The sequence below is a fragment of the Balaenoptera borealis genome (assembly GCF_965194805.1).
Source record: "Balaenoptera borealis genome assembly, chromosome: X".
In the NCBI taxonomy this organism is placed as follows: Eukaryota; Metazoa; Chordata; class Mammalia; order Artiodactyla; family Balaenopteridae; genus Balaenoptera; species Balaenoptera borealis.
The window spans coordinates 33,805,243-33,832,977 of NC_138881.1; the positions used below are offsets into that span (position 1 = coordinate 33,805,243).

Sequence of the window (27,735 nt, forward strand, 5' to 3'; positions counted from 1 at the left end):
GATCCTATGAGGAAACACCGGTAAACAGTATAGAACACACACGTCTGAGTTATTCTACCCAAACGGTAGGGGAACCAGGCTCGTTATATTCCAGCTCTTCTCAGGGCTAGGATTGGGGTGTTGAAGGGCTCTCCCAGGGGTATTCATTCCTGGGCACTTCAGCCTGCCCAGCGCCTGGGCACAGCAGGCTTCTGCAGCCCTGGGAAAAGCCCTCAGGTGCAGTGAGCAGACACTGACAGCTGGAAGGCAGCCCGTGCACATGCAACAGAGGGGTCCAAGGAATATGGGTAGGGGACTGCCAGCGGCCACCACAGTAGGATTCTTGGTGTAGGTGAGACTTGAGAGCGCTCTTTCTCTTCTCTCCTCAGGTCTCTTCATGGTCCTCTCCCTACTGTCCATCGTGTATGGAGCCTTGCGCTGTAACATCCTAGCCATCAAGATCAAGTATGATGAATATGATGTCAAAGTGAAGCCCCTGGCCTATGTCTGTATCTTCCTCTGGAGGAGCTTTGAGATTGCCACTCGAGTCATTGTCCTGGTCCTCTTTACCTCTGTCCTGAAGACCTGGGTGGTGATAGACATACTCATCAACTTCCTCACCTTCCTCTTCTACCCCTGGATCCTCTTCTGGTGCAGCGGCTCCCCCTTCCCTGAGAACATCGAGAAGGCCCTCAGTCGGGTGGGCACCACCATCGTGCTGTGCTTCCTCACCTTACTCTACGCCGGGATCAACATGTTCTGCTGGTCAGCGGTACAGCTGAAAATCAACAACCCCGACCTCATCAGCAAGTCCCAGAACTGGTACCAGCTGCTGGTGTACTACATGTTGAGATTCATCGAGAACGCCTTCCTCCTCCTCATGTGGTATCTTTACAAGACTGACATCTATATGTATGTGTGCGCACCCCTGCTGATCCTGCAGTTGCTCATCGGGTACTGCACGGCCATTCTGTTCATGATCGTGTTCTATCAGTTCTTCCACCCTTGCAAAAAGCTCTTTTCCTCTAGTGTTTCTGAAAGCTTTCAGGAGTGGCTAAAGTGTGCTTGCTGTGACTGCAGGCGGCAGAAATCCTCTGAGTCTGCAGAAAAGACAGATCTAAGGTCGCCCGCAGACAGAGAGGAAACCCCTTCTAGCAGTAAAATAAGTTCTATGCCCAGCCAGATCTTGAATGCCGATGAGCTCTTTTCTGCTTAATGGGACCTGAGTCTCTTGAGGCACAGATGTATTGTTTGCTGGGTTGATCCCTGTTCTTCATACAAGTGATGGGCCCTGCACAGTTAACAAAGCAGGACGTTATCTCTCAACTCCTTGTGAGTCTCTCCCCTTTAGAGAGCTCTTGGGCGGGCATGTGGGAACCATGGAGAGAAGCCAGGGAAACCCCTGAGTGTTGCAGGGGCAGCCTAAGGCACCACCATTCACAGTTGACCATGTTCTCCCAGGCGTTACTGGCCTTTTCATTGACAAAGTACCCATGATATCTGAGTTGGGCTGGTTAGATCTGTCAGGTAGAATGAGGGCAGGGGCTTACTTGTTTTCTAGTTTTCTGGACTGCTGGTCTAGGTAGCCTAATGTTTTATTATCCCTGAACGTAGTTTTCACCCAAGAGCTGTCTGATGACCACAGATGGTTACTGGGGTTTTGCCATCAGCCACAACATTCCTGTCAGAGTTTTCAGAGAGGGCTGTTCAAGTTTGGTTTTTGAATAGACAGATGTTCCATTTTCATCTCATTAGGGCTCTTTGTACATAACCAACTGTAGCAGCCTTGGCCTGCTATCTCTAATTGACTCAAAAGTCTGGATTTGGAGACTTTATTCTCAAGGATCCATGGATGCAAAATTGAATTCTAGATTTGGTTATGGAAGCCCTAGAATTTTAGGAAAGTTGTGTTCCTTCAGTATGTTGAAGAAACTCTGGATCAAGAGGGTTGTTAAAATATCAAAGTGATTTAGGCTTTTATAAGCAGAATTCTTACCTTCTTGTGATGGTTTAAGATGAATCTGCTGGAAGGTAGGCTTAACCTCATCGAGGTTCAGTCCTGTCTTACAGTTCTGGGAAATTTCTAGTAGAATTTGCTAGGATTTGCCTTCTTAGGAAAGAAGAAAGTAAAACTCATAGTCTTTACTCCACCTCTTCCTTGCCTGTCAGGAAAGTTTTAGACAAGAGTTACCTTGGTTAACCTAAGTTTTTCTAGAAAACTCCACAGAAATTTCTCACCTAGCATATGTATATAGGCCATTTTAATTTTCATTATTTGAAGGAAAAGGGTTCCCCAACTTCAGTTAGATGTTGACTTCAGAAACTTTTAAATTTTGCAAAGAGCTGACATGACCAGAAGATTTTTATCTTTAACTGAATGCATTTTGATTTGGTATGATTATGAGTTAATTTGAATAAGAACTTCAATCTTATCCTCCTACACTCTCCTATCTTCAGTATAATTTCTCCTTTGATCTGGAACCGTATTTCTTTCATAAAAGGATTTGTAGAATATCCTCAGTTGTCTTGGAAAAATGCCTGGATCTAGTACCATTATTTCTACCATAAAAACCTTGATAATGAAACACCTGGGAGCAGGTGACCTGTCACTGACGAGGCTGGACATTGCAGGTTGATCAGGGTTGACAGTCTTAGGACCCATAATGGCTGAACTTTCTGACCCATCGAGTTTCTAACAGCTAGTTTGTCAGGGGACAGGTTAAAATGGTGAGTTTGAGTAGGAGTTGTGGTCAGAATTAGACAGGGATGGAGAGACTGGTACTTCCCCAGCCTTGGTTTGGAAGCCTGTCTCAAGAACCACTACAAAATCTGGGCCTTCAAATACATTTAAAATCATTTTAAGGTAGAATATAGGTAAGCATATTGAGTGACCCCAAACCAAACTGACAGTGATGGTCTGTCACACTCCTAAAGCCCAATTATAAGCCACATTTAAAAGGATAAAGAGGTTTGGTAACTAAATTGAACATTTTGTCATCTTTAACTCTTGATATGCAGATACCCCTGCTTTGGGGCCATATATGTCTAGTCACTTTGGGGAAGAGAAACCACTGCTTTTTTTCTTCATGGCCACAATTTAAGTCATAGTGAACTGAGAAATCTTGTTTTTAAATTATTTGTATTATACCTCTGAAATGGCAAAATTATAGCTCAGACCTGCAGAACTAGGTTGCCCTAAAGACAAACAAACCAGCAAATTTCCTCCTATCTTGAGAGTTAAAATGTCTTTTTCAGTAATAATTCCAATTTTTAAAACTCTCCGTGCTTTGTCTAATTAATTATATGCCATAACTTGTCGCAACAGATACTCCAGCTGATTCATTATCATTTGGCTGGATGGAGGTGAAGTGTTTCCTCGAAATATATTGAAATAAGATCATCAAACACGTTTAGACTTTCTTCATTACTGGAGACAGTGCAGTGTAGAGGCTGGCATCTCCCTGTCCAGCCCTGCAAGTTAGTTCATTGTTCTATGCCTCAGCTTCCTCACCCACAAAATTTGCATGATATACTTGCCCGGGCTACCTCACAAGGTTGTCAGAAGAACAAATTAAATAATAGGTGTGAAAATGCTTTGAAAATATTTTTGAAGTGCCATGCATGTTTAAAGGAGTTGTTTTTATAGTTATTCAAATCCATAACAGGTTATTGTTTTTTGTTTTTTTTTTTACCGTTAGAGAAGAAACAAGTAGCATCATTCACATGAGTGTCTTAAGTGAATATGTCGGCCTTTGGCCTTACGGAAGGGCAAGTGTAAATGGCCTTTATTCTTGGAGAGAACTCAACAGTTGCCCTTTCTCTTACCATCAGTTGCTTATAAAAATTAGCACCCAAACATATGGTACTTGGAGGAAAAAGACCCACTGAAATCTGAGAAATTGCTTTTGATAACAAATGAGCTTATCATTTTTGTATGTCATCTTTCATAAAGGATATAGCAGCATCTTTTGTTAATTTTGCTTTACAATTTGAATGCCTGATCCCGCTAGACTTTAATTGAATGTGGGTATAATTTTTTCAGCCTTGTAAATGGGAAAAATAAACTTTAAAATTGATTGTCAAGTACAGCATTTTCTTGGAAGCCTCCTTAGAACATTAGTGCTATGGTTATGACTGTATGTGTCAGTACTCCTCAGCCAGTACCTTGTGGATGTGAGCTTTTGCAGGCTGCTTCTCCGCAGCCATTGGCTCTAATAAATATTGTTTATGTTTCTTCATATAATAAATTAATTTTTCAATTTCTCCTTGCTTTTCATTCCTTATACAGTCCTTTCATGGCTTTTTGACTTCAGGGACTATTTTAGAAACAAATTTGAAAATGGTTTTGTTGTGATTAATTATGATTTTGTAACCTCACCTGGAAATTTTGTTTTATAAGCATTTACTCCATTTGTTAAAGCTGCACTGCTGAATACTAAAATTCTGCTCAAACATAAGTGGTATACTGATCCAGAAGTATAAAATATCAAATGAGCGACTTGATATTAACATAAACAAATAGTCAAATTGTAAATGGCAATCTGTGGTTGGAAAAAATATCAGGTTTTTTCTGCATGTCCAAAGGCCTTATTTTTTCTATTGAGGTATAATTGACATATAACATTATATTAGTTTCAGATTTACAACATAATGATTCAATATTTGTATACACTGCAAAATGATAACTGCAATAATTCTATTTACCATTCCATCACCATGCTGTTTATTACATCCCATGACTTATTTATTTTATAACTGGAAGTTTGTGCCTCTTGATCCCCTCCACCAATTTCGCCCACCCCCCTAACTCCCCTCCCCTCTGGCAACCGCCAATCTGTTCTCTGTATCTATGAGGGGTTTTTTTTGTTTAAGAAAGACAAATACCATATTATTTCACTTATATGTGGAATCTAAAAAACAATCAGTTATTTAAGGGGTCATTTCGGAGCATGAGATAGACAAGGATTGTTGCAATAATTTCCTTTCCTCTGAAGGTGACCTTGCAATTTGGAAAGACTTGGCTATAGGATAAATCTTTTGAAAGAGATCTCTTGGTGTTAAATCAACCCCTTGAGAAAACTGAAGGTCAACAAGTGTAGTGTTTAAGTAGGTCAATGCAAAATTACTTCATTTGGTGTTTGTAAATGTTTTATTTTGAAATACTTTCAAGCTAATAGAAGAGCCTTAAGAATAGTGCAAAGAATTCATTTATCCTTCAATCAGTTTCACCTATTAATATTTTGTCATGTTTGCTTTATAATTCTTACTTTCCCTCTTTTGACCCTTCATTCCTAAATACTTCAGTGTGTATTCTCTTATACTCTGAACAAAGGCATTCTCTTACATAGCCACAGAATGATGATCTAATTCTGGAAATTCAACATGGATACAATACTAGTATCTAATCTAGAGTTCATATTCCATTTAACAATTGTACCAATTACTTCATTTGTTTTCACAAAGCTTCCCTAACAATGTGAATCTACTCAGCCCTCTTTTATGGGTTCTCTTTATTTAAAGTTATGAGTAAATTTTAACTTCCCTATGAATGCTCTGAAAACTACAGCAGACTTTGAAAATCTATTTGAAGAAAACATGCATGTTATCAGTACTAATAGCTTAAAAGCATAAATTTGGGATGTTTACTGGCAAACTGTGGGTAATTCTTTTTCATGAATCTCCATTTTAACCACCGAGTGTTGACTGCTTAATATATGAACCTGTAGCTCACGCCCTGCCCCTGCCCCCACTGTGATAGTTCATTTTACAGTGTTCAGGCCCAAGTTTGTAAAGATTTGGAAGGGGGTGAGGGAAGTACAGTATATATTATTCCTCCATGACCATGTTTCTCCGGGTGCCCCCTTCCAGGAGACTGTATTCTCTGTGAACATCTTTCCAGCTGGGAAAGAGCTCAGAAATACCAACTCTACACTATACGAGTGATGTTTTGAGCCTCTTCTCTTTTTCAAAAAAGGCACTTCATATCAGCAGAGATTTCTACAGAGCTGAGAATTCAGAAACATCCCTGATCCCTTCTTTCCCAGCGCACAAGATACCCTATCAGACTAGGTCCCTAACCTGCTAAGAAGGTGTGTCCGCTGCAGAAGCCTGCCTGAGGGGATGCCTCACGCCTCCCTGTCACCCTCTCTGTGTGGTTGTTTCTCTGGAAATTATCGGGCCAAGGACGTCTAAAACGATGCAGGTTTAAGCAGGGTTTGGTACCCAGAGCATCTTTGAGGAGTATACAGCAGGATGCAGCAGCAGCATCTCTTGGCAGCAGGTTATCAGAAAACTTCTCACCCAGACCCCCCGGGGTGAGGTTTCAGCATTTGCCTCCTGCCAAGGAGAGATTCATCCAGAGAGATTTTGAGATTCTGCCTGTGCTTCTGCTTCCCCCCTGCCTCCCATCCTGAATTAATTCTCTCTCTCCGAATGATGAGTTCCTGATTGAAGCCTGATTAGCCTGTTTCCTAGAGCCCTGGGAATATCATCCTCCGTAGACATCTGCATTATGCATACTGGTTTAATTTCTTATCAGTCGGCTTCCTATTTTAATTACCTAAATTCGACAGTTAATGAGTCAGGTTCTCAGGAGCGATAGCACTCAAGAAACAAAACAGGATTTAGAAATTCTATTTTGGAGTGGTGCTTCAGGACCATCCCCACCACCACCCCAGTGCAGAGGAGACTGCTTCCCTGGTGGCGCCTTCTCCTGACAAGGTGACCTTCTTAAGTGGAGTGGCAGAATTTTTTAGAACAACGATGCCCAGCTGTAGAGCTGCAGACCTCCAAGGACTGCAGAGGCATTGCACTCCTCTCCACTAACTAGGGATGTTTGACACTATCCAGAGATGTCTGGCACACATTTGTACAATTGCCTTTCACACCCATGGGGATGCTGTTGTGAGTGATAGAACAGGACTGATTAAAAGTGTCACTGTATTTAAAGTAACTTTGTCATCACCCCTCGAGTCCCTACCATGAACAGGTGTTAAAAATTCAACCACCATCATGTGGGAAGTCACCTTAAAAGACGTCCTTTGTAATTGAAAATGTTGGGAATTATCTTCTTTTCATTTTTATTGGGGTATAGTTGTTTTATAATGCTGTGTTAGTTTCAGGTGTACAGCAAAGTGAATCTGTTATACATATGCATATATCCACTCTTTTTGAGATTCCTTTCCCGTATAGGCCATTATAGAGTATTGAGTAGAGTTCACTGTGCTATACAGTAGGTCCTTACTAGTTATCTATTTTATATATACTACTGTGTATGTGTCAATCCCAATCTCCAAATGTATCCCTCCCTGTTCAGGATTATTACCCTAGAAAGTTTTTTCACTGACAGAATATTTTCTCAGGTGTACTTACAGTCTACTCTTTTCCTTTAATTTTTAAATGTATTTTATTTTATTTTATTTTATTTTTATACAGCAGATTTTTTTTAACGTCTTTATTGGAGTATAATTGCTTTACAATGGTGTGTTAGTTTCTGCTTTATAACAAAGTGAATCAGTTATACATATACATATGTCCCCATATCTCTTCCCTCTTGCATCTCCCTCCCTCCCACCCTCCCTATCCCACCCCTCTAGGTGGTCACAAAGCACAGAGCTGATCTACCTGTGCTATGCGGCTGCTTCCCACTAGCTATCTATTTTACGTTTGGTAGTGTATATATGTCCATGCCACTCTCTCACTTTGTCCCAGCTTACCCTTCCCCCTCCCGTATCCTCAAGTCCATTCTCTAGTAGGTCTGCATCTTTATTCCCGTCTTGCCCCTAGGTTCTTCATGACCTTTTTTTTTGTTTTAGATTCCATATATAAGTGTTAGCATACGGTATTTGTTTTTCTTTTTCTGACTTACTTCACTCTGTATGACAGACTCTAGGTCCATCCACCTCACTACAAATAACTCAATTTCATTCCTTTTTATGGCTGACTAATATTCCATTGTATATATGTGCCACATCTTCTTTATCCATTCATCTGTCGATGAACACTTAGGTTGCTTCCATGTCCTGGCTATTGTAAATAGAGCTGCAATGAACATTGTGGTCCATGAGTCTGTTTGAATTATGGTTTTCTCAGGGTATATGCCCAGTAGTGGGATTGCTGGGTCATATGGTAGTTCTATTTTTAGTTTTTTAAGGAACCTCCATACCATTCTGCATAGTGACTGTATCCATTTACATTCCCACCAACAATGTATGAGGGTTCCCTTTTCTCCACACCCTCTCCAGCATTTATTGTTTGTAGATTTTTTGATGATGGCCATTCTGACTGGTGTGAGATGATATCTCATTGTAGTTTTGATTTGCATTTCTCTAATGATTAATGATGTTGAGCATCCTTTCATGTGTTTGTTGGCAATCTGTATATCTTCTTTGGAGAAATGTCTATTTAGGTCTTCTGCCCATTTTTGGGTTGGGTTGTTTGTTTTTTTGATACTGAGCTGCATGAACTGCTTATAAATTTTGGAGATTAATCCTTTGTCAGTTGCTTCATTTGCAAATATTTTCTCCCATTCTGAGCATTGTCTTTTAGTCTTGTTTATGGTTTCCTTTGCTGTGCAAAAGCTTTTAAGTTTCATTACGTCCCATTTGTTTATTTTTGTTTTTATTACCATTTCTCTAGGAGGTGGGTCAAAAAGGATCTTGCTGTGATTTATGTCACAGAGTGTTCTTCCTATGTTTTCCTCTAAGAGTTTGATAATGTCTGGTCTTACATTTAGGCCTTTACTCCATTTTGAGTTTATTTTTGTGTATGGTGTTAGGGAGTGTTCTAATTTCATTCTTTTACATGTAGCTGTCCAGTTTTCCCAGCACCACTTATTGAAGAGGCTGTCTTTTCTCCACTGTATATGCTTGCCTCCTTTATCAAAGATAAGGTGACCATATGTGTGTGGGTTTATCTCTGGGCTTTCTATCCTGTTCCATTGATCTATATTTCTGTTTTTGTGCTAAACGTATTTTTTTTTAAGTTTTTTAATTTTAACATTTTATTTATTTATTTATTTATTTATTTATTTATTTTTGGCTTCTTCGTTGCGGTGTGCGGACTTCTCATTGCAGTGGCTTCTGTTGTTGTGGAGCCTGGGCTCTAGACATGTGGGCTTCAGTAGTTGTGGCTCGTGGGCTCAGTAGTTGTGGCTCGTGGGCTCTAGAGCACAGGCTCAGTAGTTGTGGCACATGGGCTTAGTCGCTCCATGGCATGTGGGATCTTCCTGGACCAGGGTTGGAACCTGTGTCCCTTACATTGGCAGGCGGATTCTTAAGCACTGAGCCCAGGGAAGCCCTACTCTTTTCCTTTTGAAATGAGGTTTGTTCACACACAAATCGCTTGGCTCCTCTCATTTCCAGCTTGAGTCAAGAGATGAGAAAATCTTTTTATTTTAAAAATGTAATGTGAATTGGTGAGTATTCTACCTTCAAAAAGTCAATTATGCTGTTAAGGTGAAATGCTTTTACAATTTCCAAGCACATTCCAAAAATATATATTAATATCATGATAACCATCAAAATAATGAAATGATTTCTAGACATTCTTCAGTTCACCCCCCCCCATTCACCTCCTTGGCCTTATCAGAAATTCTATCAAGGTGCTTTCAGCTACAATTTGTAGAACACCTGATTAGAACTGGCTTAAACAATAGGATTTTGTTATCTGACCTAGCAAGTTTTGTTGCTTCATCTTCACATTTGTCTCTTTATGATTGCAAGATGACAGTCTGGGCTCCAGGCATCACATTTACACAACTGAATCCAAAATAAGAAAAAAGGATTTCCCTTTGGGTATCTCTATTCTTTCAGGAGGAAAATCTTTTCCTAGAAGCCACCAACCTCCTGCAGCAGAATTCCCCAAATTTCTTATTGGCTGGAGTTGCCACATCCTTACCTCTAAAGCTGTCTCTGGCAAGGAGAATGACATTGTCATGATTTCCTTTGACTACACAGCATTCACCCCTTGGGGCTGGCAAAGGGGCCACCATCCTTTAGCTTACGGGAGGAAGAACACCCACAAAAATAGGGTTCTGCAGACAACAACGAGCGGGGAAAACAGCCATTTGCTGGGCAACCTGACATTTCACTGTCATTTTTAAAAAATAAAGGTTCAGTTAAGATGATGACTTGGGGAAGAATATGAAAGCTCCCTAACCCTCTTTCCAAAAAAAAAAAAAAATCCTGTTCTTATCTCCTTTTGCATTATATGTCCCTGGTTAAGAAACTCTCAGCTATTTACAATAGCCAGGACATGGAAGCAACCTAAACGTCCATCGACAGATGAATGGATAAAGAAGATGTGGCACATATACACAATGGAATATTACTCAGCCATAAAAAGAAACAAAAATGAGTTATTTGTAGTGAGGTGGATGGACCTAGAATCTGTCATACAGAGTGAAGTAAGTCAGAAAGAGAAAAACAAATACCGTGTGCTAACACTTATATATGGAATCTGAAAAAAAAAAAGATCATGAAGAACCTAGGGGCAAGACGGGAATAAAGATGCAGACCTACTAGACAATGGACTTGAGGATATGGGGAGGGGGAAGGGTAAGCTGGGACAAAGTGAGAGAGTGGCATGGACATATATACACTACCAAATGTAAAATAGATAGCTAGTGGGAAGCAGCCACATAGCACAGGGAGATCAGCTCGGTGCTTTGTGACCACCTAGAGGGATGGGATAGGGATGGTTGGAGGGAGACGCAAGAGGGAGGAGATATGGGAATATATGTATATGTATAGCTGACTCACTTTGTTATAAAGCAGAAACTAGCACACCATTGTAAAGCAATTATACTCCAATAAAGATGTTTAAAAAAATTTTTTAAATAATTAAAAAAAAAAGAAGCTCTCAGGAAGAAGTCATGTACTGAATAAATAGGGGCAGTTACATCCAATTATCTTGTGAGAATGCCCACTAGTTGGATTGTCTTTGTGTCACCGGAGTGAAATTGTGGGTCTGTGGGCATCTAAGAGAAGCAGGGAAGAGAATTCTCAGCTCTGGAGAATCAGGAGTCCTAGAGGTTAGAGGGGGAAACCAGATATTCATTCATTAGTTCAACAGGTATTTGAAGAGTACCCCTGTGTGCCAGGTGCTGGGCTAGGCACTGAGAGTAGACTGGCACGTAGGATACTAGCCCTCGTTTCCAGAGCTCACAGTCTCTGAAGAGTCAGACACCCAACCTGGTGATCTCAATGCACTGAGATAAGCGCTATGATGGGACTATTACCCAGGAGGTCCAAGGAACAGAGATAAGGAGCCTAGATCTGGTCTTGGAGGTCCAGAGAAATTCACACAGAAAGTGGCATAAAATCTCAGACCAGAGATGAATTTACCCTGAAGTTTATAAAGCTTAAGCCTCAGGCCCCGCAGTGAATGCTGGAAGTTGTAGCACTTTCTAGGCAGCAAGGAGAAATCAGGATGCAATTAGAAAGCACATTTACTAAGCCTTGCTGCCACATTGTCCAAAGAGATCACAGAGGGAAGGGATTGGAATCTCTAAGTCGCCAGTAATTTGTTGTGATTTTCATTCTGAATATTCTTTCATTTTGTACCTAATTTTGAATTCATGTTTTTTCATCTTTTTTTTCAAAGCCTCTCCCCAGACCAAACTAAGTTTAAGGCCCCATAAAACTTTGATCTACCTCTGCTTGAGATCTGAAACATGAGTAGGTGTTTGCCTGGTGAAGGCAGTGGAAAGAATATTCCTGGTAAAGGGAACACCATGTGCAAAAGCCCGGAATCAGTAAAAAGGACATTTATAATCAGGGAACGGCTCGTAGGTCAGTGTTGCTGGAACCTGGGAGAAAAAAATGATAGTGTTGACACGAGCTAGGTACTCTGCTAAGCGTCGTATCCACGTGACCACTTTGATTCCTCTCCACGATCCTATGTGACCGTTACTGCAATTATTTCCATTTTACAGAAAAGGAAGCCGAGACTAGTGAGATAAAGGAACTTTCCTGTGGTTGCACAGTAAGTAGTATGGTTAGGATTCAAGCTCAACAGTGTCTGGTGCCAGAGCTCAAGCATTTAATCACTAGGCTCTCCTGACTCCTAAACTTTGCCCAAACTGCAATTGTGGTTAAGTCTGGCAGATGCTGGAGACCGAGGGAAGAAGCAAGCCTGGTGGCATTTCCCGGAGTACCCTGGAATGAAGGGGCAGAGTACGTATAAGGCAGCCCTTACTCAGTAGGGAGGAGTCGTTTCTGCTGGGGCCTCAGCAGGGGGGCTGAGGCAGGGTACCCCCCCATAGCCCCCAGCACTGGAGCCCTGCTCTGAAGAGCGATAACGGGGCCACTGGGCTGAAACCATGAGGGTCCCAGAGGAAAGAACTCTGGGTTGAAGTCCTGTTCTTCTACAACAACATTTCTACTCAGGGCCACTGTCCTCTTTTCCCAGAAAAACTGATAGGACTTCTCAAGGCCAACTAGTGAGGCACAGCACAGGTGAGCCCAAAACCTGGTTTATCAAGTCATTTTTTTGTTCTTTGGAAGCAAAGAAGTTAACACTGCTTAAGTAGATAAATGAGAAAAAAATATTTTCTTCAAACTGATGTTTAGGAGGGAGACTATTAAGTGCTTACATTGTAGAGGAAGAGTTTGGTTAAGGGGTCATGGTGACATTTAATGGTGTCAGGCCAGGGCCCAAGAAAGACTTCAGTCCTGACCCAGACCATTCACCTCTTTCTTCAAAGTCCCCAAGGACAGTGTTTCCTGAGAGAAAGAAGCAAGAGCTTTTATTATCTCCCCCGGGCCTGAGGTACCTGGTCTGACACATCCAGAAGAATCCTTCTCTCCACAGCAGACTGTTAGACCTAACCCATGGATTTTGTGTTACTGCCAATACTCAACTCTTGGAACTACAGGACAAATGGGGGGGAAATCACCACCTGTGCCAGAGGGTACATCTTTCACCTGTAAAGGGCTTAATTAAGTGGATGAATCCTGGCCCTGCAATCTGACCAGTCAACTCTGGGCATCTGGAAGTAGAGAGAGGGTCCCAAGAGTTGTGAAAGGAGGCAGAGTGGTATTCTTCAGCCACCAGGGTCATAACCTCTCTCCTAGTACCGGGAGTTACAGGAAAAGAAAAAAGATCCCAATTCCCCTGCCTGAATGTTGACCTCACTTTTTCTGGTCTTAGAACTTCTTGGACTTGCTTTACATTCACCTCCCAGACTGAATTCATTCTCTACTTTCTCTGAAAGAGATGATTCTGAAGGAAAGAGATAAGTAAGGTTTCTATTAGGTCCCAAAGAACTACTCAGGTAAGGCAGGACCCTGTAACCTGACAGGGCTACCTGGGATTACAGGAGGAAACAAATATTACATTCTCAGGGCCATGATATCATCGAGGTATTTCCAAAGGGAAATAAATTTTATGCTAAAATGTCATCTCCTTGGATAGCATTCTGATTCAGCATCTAATACTCGTGAATGCCACGATTTCTAAACCAGTATGGCAGCCATTAGCCACGTGTGATTACCGAGCACTTGAAATGTTCCTAGTCTGAGTTGAAATGCGTTGTAACTGTAAAACACATGTCAGATTTCCAAGACTTAGTACCAGAAACATAGAACTTTTTTATTAATAATGTTTATGTTTGACATGTTACAATGATAATATTTTGGATATATTGGGCTAAATATGGGATTTATTAACATTAGGTTCAGCCCATCTAGTTACTTCTTTAATGTGGCTGTTAGGAAATTTAAAATGTCATATGCGGTTGGCATTTGTGGTTTGTGTCCTGTTGGACAGTGCTGTTCTAGACGTTTGGAAAGCTGGATACCTTGAAGACCTGCTTTTCTGCGAAGAATGCTAAGTGCACCACAAAAATGTCAGGTCAGCCAGGTCTCATTCTTGGATATCATTTTCCTCCCCTCGTGTCAGGAAAATTGTATTTGCAGTAAGAACAGGTAGTCCTCACTCTATTATTTCTGTGTTCAAACAGGGCGTCCTGAGCAATGGGGCCCATGTTTTCCTGTATAGTGGTTCTCAGCCTAGGCTGCCTGTTAGAATCACCTGGGGGCTTTAGAAAATTCTGAAGTCAGACTACACCCCAGACTACTTAAGAGGTAAAGTGTGGGAGTGTGACCCGGGCATCAGGGTTTTTCTAAAGTTCCCCCAGGTGATTACATTGCAGCTGGGCTCTCCAGCATTCCAGAAATCTTGCTGTATAAGAAAGGCAGGTGTCTGGGGCTTAACAGCAGATGAATATTTCATCAGATATATGTGTCGAAAGGTAACAGAATCACTGATTTCCTCACACTTAGCCAAGTAAAATGGAGCTTCTTTATATTCTAGAATGGACCCCCCATCCCCATTTGGTGCACACACACCAAAAAACCCCAAACAAAACAAAACTTTGCTAAGCCGGTTGTCTCCATCTGGGCTAAATTGAATAGTCTCTTTGGAATAACTGGACATCTTAGACTTAAAATGCTCTGTCTTTCATTTTTTTAAACTTTATTTTATTGAAGTATAGTTGTTTTACAATGTTGTGTTCATTTCTGCTGTACAGCAAAGTGATTCAGTTATACATATACATATATATTCTTTTTCATATTCTTCTCCATTATGGTTTCTTACAGGATATTGAACACAGTTCCCTGTGCTATACAGTGGGACCTTGTTGTTTATTTTATATATAGTGGTTTGTATCTGCTAATCCCAAACTCCTAATTTATCCCTCCTCCACCCCCCTTCCCCCTTGGGAACCACAAGTCTGTTCTCTATGTCTGTGAGTCTGTTTCTGTTTCGTATATAAGTTCATTTGTGTCACATTTTAGATTCCACATATAAGTGATGTCATGTGATATTTGTCTTTCTCTGTCTGACTTACTTCACCTAGTATGATAATGTCTAGGTCCGTCCATGTTGCTGCAAACAACATTATTTCCTTCATTTTTATGGCTGAGTAGTATTCCATTGTATATATGTACCACATCTTTTATTTAATTTTTATTTTATTTTTTTATACAGCAGGTTCTTATTAGTTATCTATTTTATACAATTAGTGTATACATGTCAATCCCAATCTCCCAATTCATCCCACCACCACCCCTCCCCCCCACTTTCCCCCCTTGGTGTCCGTACGTTTGCTCTCTACATCTGTGTCTATTTCTGCCTTGCAAACCAGATCATCTGTACCATTTTTCTAGATTCCACATATATTAGTTAACATATGATATTTGTTTTTCTCTTTCTGACTTATGACAGTCTCTAGGTCCATCCATGTCTCTACAAATGACCCAATTTTGTTCCTTTTTATGGCTGAGTAATAGTCCATTGTATATATGTGCCACATCTTCTTTATCCATTCCTCTGTCAATGGACATTTAGGATGCTTCCATGTCTTGACTATTGTAAATAGTGCTGGTATGAACATTGGGGTGCATGTATCTTTTCAAATTATAGTTTTCTCCAGATGTATGCCCAGGAGTGGGATTGCAGGATCATATATGGTGGTTCTATTTTTAGGTTTTAAAGGAACCTCCATACTGTTCTCCATAGTGGCTGTATCAATTTACATTCCCACCAACAGTGTAGAAGGGTTCCTTTTTCCACACCCTCTCCAGCATTTATTGTTTGTAGACTTTTTAATGATGGCCATTCTGAGTGGTGTGAGGTGGTACCTCATTGTAGTTTTGCTTTGCATTCCTCTAATAATTAGCGATGTTGAGCAGCTTTTCTTGTGCCTGTTGTCCATCTGTATGTCTTCTTTGGAGAAATGTCTATTTAGGTCTTCTGCCCATACATAAAACGCTCTGTCTTTCAGGATGCCTTCCCTGCCCTCCACCTTTACTAAGATGGCGGTACTCCTGTGTGTGGGGGAGACACTGTGTGCAACCGACCTCTTGGCGGAGGGGCACCTGAACCTTCTGGCCTGAGGCTGGTCCTGGGGCCAGGTCAGGCCAGTGTTAGCTCACACCTGGGCCCTACACTTTCTGCTGGGGCTGCTGCCCAGGTGTGAAGCTGGTGAGACCCATCCTCTGCTGCCTTCCTTGGCCTTCCTCTGCTCACTGTGAGCTACAGACCCCAGAGCCAGCACCATTCCCTCCTCCGGGGCCTGCGACTGCTCCACAGGGGGTACATTGAAGGCTTTCGGCCTCAGCTTCACATCCCACCTCCCCGGCAAGGCAGGGCTTCTGGATCCCTAAGGCCACACCAGAGGGCAAGTCCCTGCCCTCTCTCTGTCTGACCTCGCCTCCTCCTTGGTAACTTGTGATTAGGTTGGGCCTTGGACAAGCGTCCCTCAGAGAGTCACCAATGCGAAGAGAAGCACAAGCAAGCCCCTAATCTCTCAACTGATTCCATATGTCCCTTCCCAGGCTGAGGATGCAGGGTACTCCCTCTTCCCACAGCTCCCCCTGCGGGCCCACCGCCCACTTCCTCTCCCTCACGGCCCACTTTTCTCTGGGACAGCAAGTCTGTTCTAGGTGACCCAGGCTGAAATAGTGTCCTTTCTGCTCTGCCAGAGGCCTCAGCCCTCTAGGATTTGCTTTTGATGTGCTCAGTGAGAACCAAAGAACTTAGAGAATGGTTCTCACAATGAAGCCTGGCTTTCAAGATCATGGCTACAACTCAAAAAACTCTTCTTTTTGCCAACCTCCAATGGCAACACTACCTTCCTCTCTTAGGTGCTAGCATCAATCACATCCCTCCATTCCCCCGTCGCAGGCCAACGCTGCCTCAGCGTGACTAGGGACAGGGTCAGCCACATGGAAATGCAAAAAAGCCCACTAATGTGCATTTTAAGGTATGGTTATTACTCTTACTATAATTATATAGGAGCAGTTTATTGAGGACCAGGTCCTGTTCTGTGTGCTTTACATGAATTAAGTCATCTTAATCCTGATCACCACCTAATAAGCAAACAGGCACAGAGAGGTTAAGTAACTTGCCCAAAGTCACACAGCTGTCAAGATCAACTAGGGATTTGAATGTAGACCGGCTCCAGAGTCTATGTCCTTAACCTCTTCTCTCCCTTCATGAGGCCCCTTACCCTCTGCACGCTCCCCACTTCTCTTCTTGAGAGACACAAAGGTGAAGAGCTCCCAGAAAACATTCTTTGGACATGGGAGGTCCAGGATATCTCATTACCAAAATGCTTTTTGGAAGGAGCTGGAATACAATATTTAAAAAGTAAATATATGTGCAGGAAGACGATTCAGTTGAGTTTATTATCCATCATCAAAACTCTCCCTCCCAACAGTATTTAGTCTGTCTCTGTGGAGTCCAAGTCCTTGCTTCAGGCGCTGTTGAATTCCAGACACCTCCATTAACCTAGTTTGGCTTATTATGAAATGTTTCCACCCTCACTCCTTAGCCTCCCTCATGACTGCCTCCTAATTCCTTCTGTTCATCAACTATACTAGGCCCTGCACAATTGACAACATGTTCTGATGAGATTATATATCGTTTTCTGATTGTGTCCTACATGTGTATTTTATTTCTCCAACTTGGGGATACAGTAGGGAGCACAGAGAAGGGGCTCAGTACATATTTGTATATTGAGTCACTTAGGAAAAAATAAATTATCTCTACTTGCTTACCCTTCGAATCTTTGAAACTTAAATTCAATCACTGGCTTCCTTTGTATTTCAAATATATGCACTGCGCTCTGTGCTAAACTGCCTGGGTTGAGATTTTAGTACTGCCAGTTCCTTGCTGAGTGGCTTTGGGCTAGATGCATTCACCCTCCATGCCTCATTTTCCACAAATAGAAAATGGGGATATAATTGCACTATCTCATAAGGTTGGCGTGAGGAGTAAATGAGATAATACGCATTGAACAATTAGACTAGCTCCTGGCACGTCGTAAACGTTCAATAAATGTCAGCTATAAAAAAATGGATGCATGTTCCTCGTTTACCTTACAATCTCACTTCTGCTACCCTCTAGTTGTAGCACACTTTTACATGCACGTGACAAAACACAGTATTTTAAAGATTTTAAATTTTCTATCCATTCACCCATTTCCCCACATTTTTCAAATACTGTGTGTGATTTTCAAAGGAACCCCTCGACGGTCACATTGTCCTGGCCACCAGGTGGCAGTGTTGTTCAGTCAGGTACAGAATATTGGCAGTTGCCTCACGCTGGGACCTGGCCTGAGCTTAGGACACTGTTTCAGAAGTTACACATGTTCTAATTTTCTCCCTTCTGTTTACGTTCCTTGTCCTGTGGCTGGCTGTTTCTTTCCTCCTTCTTCTTTTCCTCTCTACTGTTTGACCCACCTCCATTATACATCTGACGGCCTCCTCAAATATGCACCTTGCAGACTGTGGCCCGGCAGAAATATGGTTGAGGCTTCCATACCACCCAGCAAGGTTTTGACCAGAAATAATGTTTTTTTAAAGAGCCACCTTGAACATCCTGGAAGATTAAAGGTTAAATCACTAAACAGTAAATCACTAAAGGGGCAAGAAAGGCAAGTGCCCCCCTGGTCTCCCCACTCCAGTCTCTCCCCTCCTCTGCACTCCAAGCCCACGTCCGGGCCACGGTGACCAATCCTGACATTCGGTGGCCACCCTGGCAGTCTCCATGGCTTCAGAGTCCTTCCCAGCACCAATCTCCTTGAAGTTTCTGGTAACCAGCAGGCCAGCAAGCCAAACCCACGTTTGCCGTCTCAGGTAGAGCAAGCTTCTGGGTTCGAGTGTAGTGTGTGTGCAGTTCCCAGGCCCTACACCTGCGTTTAGCTGCTTCCCAGAGCCACTGCCTAGGCCTCTGCACCATTTCCTCCAGCCCGCATGGCGACAACAGCAAGGTGTTAATAACAGCAGCCACCTCCAGTGAGCCCGTTCCGTGTGCTCAGTGGTTCACAGGCATCATCGCGTTTCATCTTCAGAACAGGACTGAGCTGTGGCGCTTACACTTGTGGATGCCACGGCTGAGGTTAAACAATCGGTCAAAGTCACGCGGCCCCGAAGTGGAAGAGCTGGGATTGAGTCCAGGCCACTGACTTGAAAACCCTCGCTCTTACCCACCCCACTCGCTGGAGGTCCCCCAGGACATCACATGTTCTTGCTTCAGCAGCTAAAAGTGGAACAAGGCCGCCACCCTCACGCCCACCCCACACCCACAATTCCCAGATTTCCTTCCCCTCATCACCCACAGCTCACGACGCTGCAGAAAAATCAGACCTGGCAACCTGACCTGCCCTCTGGAAAGACTGTGGTCCTCCGCCCAGGGGTCCCGGCTCCAGGTGTGAGGCCCAGATGGGCAGGGCAGCCCCATGGCACTGGGAGTTGGCCACATGGCGAGGGAGCTGACTCTCACCGTCTGCAGTGCTGAAGGAAGCCCGTGAACTTGGGAAGGAGAGGGACACAAAGGGAGGCCTACGAGGAGGCCTGTCCTCTGATTCAGAGCTAAGGTTTGGCTTCTCGGGGTCACCAGGAATTCCTCCACGCCCTGCGGAGGGGCCAGCTCCTGAATGGAGGAATTCTCCTCCGACGTAAGGGAAGGGGTCAGCGCCTCCATAGCCTGGGTGGGATGCGTTGACAAACCATTTCTGGGCCATGAGGCTTCCTACAAAGCCAGGCCGAGATTCTTTCTGAGAGCGCTGGTGACGAGAGTCCACATTCCTGCTGCTGTAGTTGTGTGCTGCGCTCCCAGCCCCGTGCTGGTGAAGAGAGGAAGGAGCAGGTTGCCGTGACAGTTTTGGTTCACTGCATGGGTGATTTTGTTGGCCTGAAAAATGGGTAGTCATGGAAACCATGGAAGGCCTGCTCTGGAAGGGCCCTACTAGCCTCGTGTTGCTGTCCGTGTCTTATGTAACGCAGCTTCCAGAATTCTTCCGCCTGTAGGTATAAACCATTAATGCACCCCCAAATCAATTTTGGGTCACAACCAGATTTTTTTTTAAAAAAAGAAATAGACTAGAATTGAATACAAGGGGAAATATCAGAGTGCCTTGCATATGTCAAGTCAGTTATTCTCTGGGGGCATTTTTGTTTCAGTTCTATACGTTTATGAGTGCAGTGAGTCGCCGTGTAAAATAGACTCTTGTTGTAGCTGAGGTCCCAAGTGCTTGTAAACTGCTGCTAACCTGAGTCTCATCTTCACAGAAGGGAAAAGCTTGCTTCTTTTTTTTCAGAGGAAGAAAAACATTTCTAGTAGTCAAAAACTGGACACAACCCAAATGGTCATCAGAGGTAGAAGAGCTAAATAAAGTGTGGCATAATTATGCAATGGGAATATTATGTATACGGGAAAGAAAGTGAATGAACTATAGCTATAAACAATAACATGGATGAAACATATTGACATCATGTTGAACATAAAAAGCAAGATGAGAAAGAGTACATAATTTATGATTCAGCTTATATAAAATTTTTAAAAGCAAAACTAGGGGCTTCCCTGGTGGCGCAGTAGTTGAGAATCTGCCTGCCGATGCAGGGGACACGGGTTCGAGCCCTGGTCTGGGAAGGTCCCACATGCCACGGAGCAACTAGGCCCGTGAGCCACAACTACTGAGCCTGCGCGTCTGGAGCCTGTGCTCCGCAACAAGAGAGGCCGCGATAGTGAGAGGCCCGCGCACCGCGATGAAGAGTGGCCCCCACTTGCCACAGCTAGAGAAAGCCCTCGCACAGAAACGAAGACCCAATACAGCCAAAAATAAATTAATTAATAATTCCCATTTAAAAAAAAAAAAGGCAAAACTAAACTCTGTGGTTTACAGATACATCCATAGGTGGTAAAATTATTAAAAAGTGATCATTACATCACGTCAGGCAATTGGTTACCCCAAAAGCGAAGGGGGTTGACGATGATCAGGAAGGGACACCAGGTGGGGGAAACCAGAGGACTGACCATGTTGTTTCTTAGCCCTGCTGGTGCTTACATGGGAATGCACTTTAACACTGTTAGTTAAATTATATGTTTATGTTATATGCAGTTCTAGGTATTCATCTTTCATAGTTTAAAAAAAGATTGTAAAAGTACAGTGATCAAATTTTTACCTTTCAATCTACATTTTTATTAGTTGCTAGTTTTATGACTTGCCGGAAAACATCTTGTCAGTGAAACATTCACAGAAGTAATTATAAATTAAATTATGTCAGAACCTACTAGTTCTAGACCAGCACTGGACAATAGAAATTTCAGTGATAATGAAAGTGTTGTACACCTGTGCTGTCCAGTACGGAATCTACTAGCCACGTGCGGCTATTGAGCACTTGAGATACAGCTAGTGTAACTGAGATATTAAATTTTAAATTTTGGTTAAATTTAATTATTTCAATCTAAAAAGCCACATGTGGCTAGTAGCTACCATATTGGACAATACTGGTCTAGACCCACTTGCTTGGTATAATCAAATGTAATAATGCTTTGTTTTCAGATCAACCTAAATTTGAATCCTACCTCTGTTACTACCACCATAAGAATTTAGGTGGAATACTTGGTTTTTCTAATCCTCACCACACTCATCTGTAGAATGGGGATGAGAAGAGATACTTCTTAATCTTGATATGAGGACTGTATTAAATTAATGAATACAGACCACCTATCACAGACCCTGCCAGTGGTTGATGTCAAGAAATGTTAGTTTCCTTCCCATACCTATGTGGCCATCCTGAAATTGTGACCTCCGAATAAGGACTGGATGAGAGAATTCAGATAATTTAGTGCAATTTACACTGCATCTTTATCATCACTTCCAAGGATCTATCTTCAGGGCAGCAGGACCATCACTGCAGCTCTTTAGCAGAGCTTCTTCCATAGCTCAAACTCCAAAGAAACATTTATGTCCATGTTTCCAAGAAGAAACACATATCCAAATACAAGCTCAGCCCTTAGATATAGAAAAAGACCACCTACCCACATCAAGGTTTTTTTTGGTTTTATCCTGTTTTGTTTCTTTGATTCAACAAGTTTATACTTTTATCCTTAGGGAGCAGGATGCATTATTTATTTCTCCCCTCAGTGAGTAATTCTTTCTTTCTTTTTTTTTTTTTTTTTTTTTTTGCGGTGCTGTGCGGCTTGCAGGGTGTTAGTTCCCCAACCAGGGCTTGAACCCGGGCCCCTCGGCAGTGAAACCACAGTGTCCTAACCACTGGACTGCCAGGGAATTCCCAGTAATTCATTTTTTTATTGAAGTATAGTTTTTTTTGGTTTTCTGTGTGTGTGTGTGTGTTTTTTCTTTTTTTGGCTACACGGCACGACTTGCAAGATCCTAGTTCCCCGACCAGGGATCAGCCCAGGCCCTCGGCAGTGAGAGTGCGGAGTCCTACTAACCATTGGACCACCAGGGAATTCCCTGAAGTATAGTTGATTTACAATGTTGTGTTAGTTTCTGGTGTACAACAAAGTGATTCAGTTGTGTATATATATATATATTCTTTTTCAAGTTATTTTCCATTATGGTTTATTACAGGATATTGAATGTAGTTCCCTGTGCTATAGAGTAGGACCTTGCTGCTTATCTATTTTATACATAGTAGTTTGTATCTGCTGATCCCAAGCTCCTAATTTATCCCTCCCCCACCCCCTTTCCCCTTTGGTAACTATAAGATTGTTTTCTAGGTCTGTGAGTCTGTTTCTGTTTTGTAGATATGTTCATTTGTGTCATATTTTAGATTCCACATATAAGTGATATCATATGGTATTTGTCTTTCTCTTTCTGACTTACTTCACCTAGTATGATAAAGTATAGGTCCATCCATGTGGCTGCAAATGGCATTATTTCATTCCTTTTTATGGCTGAGTAATATTCAATTGTGTGTGTGTATATATATATATATATATACACACACACACAATACCACATCTTCTTTATCAATTCATTTGTCAATGGACATTTAGGTTGCTTCCAGGGCTTGGCTATTGTAAATAGTGCTGCTATGAACACTGGGGTGCATGTATCTTTTTGAATTATGGTTTTCTCTGGGTATATGCCCAGTAGTGGGATTGCTGGATCATATGGTAGTTCTATTTTTAGTTTTCTGAGGAACCTCCATACTGTCTTCCATAGTGGCTATATCAATTTACATTCCCACCAACAATGTAGGAGGGTTCCCTTTTCTCCACACCTTCTCCAGCATTTGTTATTTGTAGACTTTTTCGTGATAGCCATTCTGACCTGTGTGAGGTGATACCTCATTGCAGTTTTGATTTGCATCACAGTGAGTAGTTCTTCAGCGATTTTCCCTTTTGGTATATTATTATATAATATTATACTATCTTATTAAAACTTAACTTATATTCTCTCAACATTTTTTACTTCTGTGTTTCTAATATGTCTTACTATATGACCAGAAACCTTGACAAATCTGCACTGTTTTAAGAATGGAATTCTCATTTACAACTGATATGGGCTGAATTATGTCCCGCTCCCCTCCGAATTCATGTGTTGAAGTCCTATCCTCCAGAACCTCAGAATTTGACTGTATTTGGAGATAGCGTCTTTAAAGAGGCAATTAAGTTAAAATGAGGCCCTGACGGTGGACTGTAATCCAATATGGTTGATTTCTTTATAAGAAGAGATTAGGACACAGACAAGACACAGAGGAAAGACCATGTGAAGGCAAAGGAAAAGACGGCCATCTACAAATCAAGGAGAAAGGCTTCAGAATGAAACCAACCCTGCTAAAACTTTGATCTTGGACTTATAGCCTCTAGAACTGTGAGACAATAAATTCCTGTTTTTTAAATCGCCCAGTCTGTAGTACTTCGTGATGGCAGCCCGAGCAAATTTATGCAACTTTCCTCCCATGAGGCTTCTCACTTTATATATACCCAGCCAGATATTTTTTGTAGTTTTCTTTTTTTTTAATTTTTTAATATTTTAAAAATTTTATTGAAGTATAGTTGATTTACAATGTTGTATTAATTTCTGCTGTACAGGAAAAATTATACATATATATATTCTTTTTCATATTCTTCTCCATTATCGTTTATCACAGGATATTGAATACAGTTCCCTGTGCTATACAGTAGGACCTTGCTGTTTATCCATTCTATATATAATAGTTTGCATCTGCTAACCCCAAACTCCCAATCCATCCCTCCCTCACCCCTCCTCCCCCTTGGCAACCACAAGTCTGTTCTCTATGTCTGTGAGTCTGTTTCTGTTTTGTAGATAAGTTCATTTGTGTCATAATTTAGATTCCACATATAAGTGTTATCATATGGTATTTGTCTTTCTCTTTCTGACTTACTTCACTTAGTATGATAATCTCTAGGTCCATCCACGTTACTGCAAATGGCATTATTTCATTCTTTTTTATGACTGAATAGTATTCCATTATATATATGTACCAAATCTTCTTTATCCATTCATCTGTCAGTGGACATTTAGGTTGTTTCCATGTCTTGGCTATTGTGAATAGTGCTGCTATGAACATAGGGGTGCATGTATCTTTTCAAATTAGAGTTCTGTCTGGGGATATGCCCAGGAGTGGGATTGCTGGATCATACCGGCCAGATATTTTTTATCAGCTACCCCAACTAAATTGCTGCAGTTTACATTAAAATCTTCTCATGGTTTAAGGTGATTGCACACTTCTGTGTGAGCCAAGAATGTGAGGCAAGTCTTTGAAAGGGTAGCACAATTGATCTAAGATTACACCATAGACATGCTATCTCCAAAACAACGGAAGTCAGGATTCTCCTTCACTCTTGACCAGTCCGACCGCACCTAGAACATTTTCCTCTTGTTTGGACCACATTTTAAAAGGGAGGTAGGGCTTCCCTGGTGGAACAGAGGTTAAGAACCTGCCTGCCAATGCAGGGGACACGGGTTCGAGCCCTGGTCCGGGAAGATCCCACATGCTGTGGAGCAACTAAGCCCGTGCACCACAACTACTGAGCCGGTGCTCTAGGGCCTGTGAACCACAACTACTGAGCCCGCGTGCCACAACTACTGAAGCCCGCGCACCTAGAGCCCATGCTCGACAACAAGAGAAGCCACCGCAGTGAGAAGCCCGCGCACCGCAACGAAGAGTAGCCCCCACTCGCCACAACTAGAGAAAGCCCGCGCGCAGCAACGAAGACCCAACGCAGCCAAAAATAAATAATAAATAAATAAATAATTAAAAATTAAAAAAATTAAAAGGGAGGTAGAACTCATGCATCATGCAGCCACCGTGTGTCGAGCACTGTGCTATGTGCATTGTGTACCCTTCATCTTCCCACCAACCCAATGAAATAGGTATGAATACCTCTCTTCCATTATACAGGTAAGGAAACTGAGACTAAGAGAGGTTAAGTAGATTGCCCAAGGTCATATAGCTGGTAAGTGGAAGGTCAGGATTGAAACAATTTCTATGTAATTTCATTAAACCCCTTTGCAACGAGAGGAGGGCCTTCCTTCTGGGTAACTTCAGTGGCTCCAGAACCTTGCCTCACTTTTCCTTTGCCTTCTCATTCAGAAATCTTCCCCCTCCATTTCAGCCACCCACCCCCAAGGCCACACTCTAAACCCCATCATCTCTCGGAAGTGCATCATGTTTAAAATCTCCATCACAGATGTGCCCCCTCGGAACACCACCTTGTCTCTGTCCCTCATTCATTCACACCCAAGATGACTGCCCTTCAACCTCATCAAGACCTTTGGTTTCTTCTTGACCCTTTGTCTCTGCTTCCCTCTTGTGTTCCCTTCTTGGTGCTACGCCCGTCATAGACTCCACCATCCGTCACTTCCACCGTTCTCCTGCACGTGTCCTGAATCCCCTCACACACTGTCCTCCTGTGCCCTCTGCCAGCAAAACCCAAGCCGATCACCTCCACTGCCTTCTTGCTCTACACCTGCACACGAGTTGGTAAGGAGAGCGAGGACAATGACCCACAGCTTCAGACCACTGTCAGCTTATGATCTCAGACTCAGCTGGGTTCTCAGGTCTCTGGAAGCCATTTTGGCTTCTGCGGTCAACCCCACTTAGGAACAGCAGACACAAAACCTGAAAAGTTTCTTCATTGTCCTGAAACATCCACCTACCACTTCATTTTCAACAAAAGACCTTTTCTGCTCTTTCACAAAGAAAATGAAAACCACAGAGAGGAAGTCCCTCGGCTTCCTGCCACCGCCCTGCAGACGCTCCTGCATCTGCACTCTCTGTCCCTCCTTTTACAAGACAAGGGCTGATCCCATTTCCCTCCTGCCGTGGGCCCAGGTGCCTGGCTCTATCAGAGAGCCCCCATGTTCAGCTTCTCCCTTTGTCCTGGCTCCTTCTCCACAACACTCACCAGCTCTTATTCCAAAGCGAATGGAAACCAGCTCCACGTGGTGTCCACATGTCTTCTCGATTCCAGCCAGGCTCTCTCTTCGCCATCGCAGGCAGCATTTTGAGGTGACCCCACTCCTCACCCCAACCCGTTAACATCTAGCTCCCGCCCTTGCTGTCCACTGAGACCTCTCACTGAGGTCACTCAAAGCTTCCTCATTGCCGAATCCAGGTCACTTATTAGTCTGCTTCACACTTACACCAGATGACTGGTGCCTGGGACTCCAGCGGCTGCCGAGGCCCATCGTTGCAGGTGTGGCCTCTCTCCTCTGCCTGCCTTTCCTCTTCTCCATTTCAGTCTCCTCATCTTCTGCTCTCCTTCGAAGCGAGGTCTCCAAGAAGCATCTGTCGAGGGGCTTCCTCCTTTCTTACCGCTGCCCTCTCCCGTGACCTTTTGTAACTCTCTACTTTAACTTCTACTGCTGACGCCTACACCCCTGTCTCCAGCCAGACCACGGTCATGAGCTCCAACTGCACATCCGACTAACCAGCCAACACGTCTCCTCGGAGACCTCGTCTCCCCTTCCCCACCCACCGAAACTCAGGCCCGTGCAAAGCTGAATTCCTTACCTCTCTTCACACAATGGTTGTTCCTCCTGGCACTTTTCTTCAGGGGATGGCGTCACCATTAACCACCTGCCCAAGCCAGAAACCTGGGGTCAACCTTGACTCCTTCCTGACCCTCAGTCTCATGCAACTAACTCCTCAGGCAACAAATGCTGGCAGTGCGACTTCTGAATCCTTCCATTTCTCTCCCTTGCTGTCCTTTCTAGTCTAGTCTAGTCTAATTCACATCACTACCATCTCTCACAGCGGTGGCATAGTGTACATTTGCTGTACTGTTGGAGAATATTCAATTCCGCTGTAAAAGACAAGAAAACAAATGGGAGGCATGGAACTCTTCAGATGGGTTAGACATAGATAAGTGTCTTAGTGTGCTCAGGCTGCCATAACAAAATACCATAGACTGGGTGGCTTAAACAACAGAAGTTTATTTTCTCACAGTTCTGGAGAGTGGAAGTGCCAGGACGGTCAAGTTCTTGGTAAGGCCTCTCTTTCTGGTTTGTAGATGGCTGTGTTTCATTGTGTCCTCACCTGGCTTTTCCTCAGTGTATGTGCATGGAGAAAGAGAGAGATATCTCTCTCTCTTCCTCTTCTTATGACACCAGTCCTATCAGATTAGACACCCCACCTTTATGATCTCATTTAACCTTAATTTTCTCCTAAAAGCCCTATCTCCAAATACACTCACATTGGAAGTTACAGCTTCAACCTATGAATTTTGCTGGGGGACACAATTCAATTCATAGCAGTAAGTAAGTTATTAACCTGGAAGACATGTGAGATAAATAAAGCAAGTAAGGCATATTTGTGTACCTATAGATAGAAAAGGATGGAAGGACCAAGGAAACACTAATACTCTCTCTATATATGATAAATAAACATGAGGTCCATGAGGCAGACTATTTTTATGTCAGGATTATGCAACACTACAGACTTATGGAGTCTTAATTCAGCC

General features: G+C 42.7%; 2 protein-coding genes across 3 annotated transcripts in view; both read left to right on the forward strand.

The window, feature by feature from the left end:
• XK (X-linked Kx blood group antigen, Kell and VPS13A binding protein) overlaps window positions 1–4,242 on the forward strand; it is a gene marked incomplete at its 5' end in the record, with an annotated part of 49,419 nt that extends 45,177 nt beyond the window's left edge. The window contains one exon of the mRNA XM_082378210.1: window positions 369–4,242. Within this exon, the coding sequence (XP_082234336.1) occupies window positions 369–1,195 (827 nt within the window). The 3' untranslated portion in view covers window positions 1,196–4,242. The remainder of the gene's footprint in view (window positions 1–368) is intronic.
• CYBB (cytochrome b-245 beta chain) overlaps window positions 1–27,735 on the forward strand; it is a 110,564-nt gene that overhangs the window by 37,864 nt on the left and 44,965 nt on the right. The window lies entirely within an intron of this gene.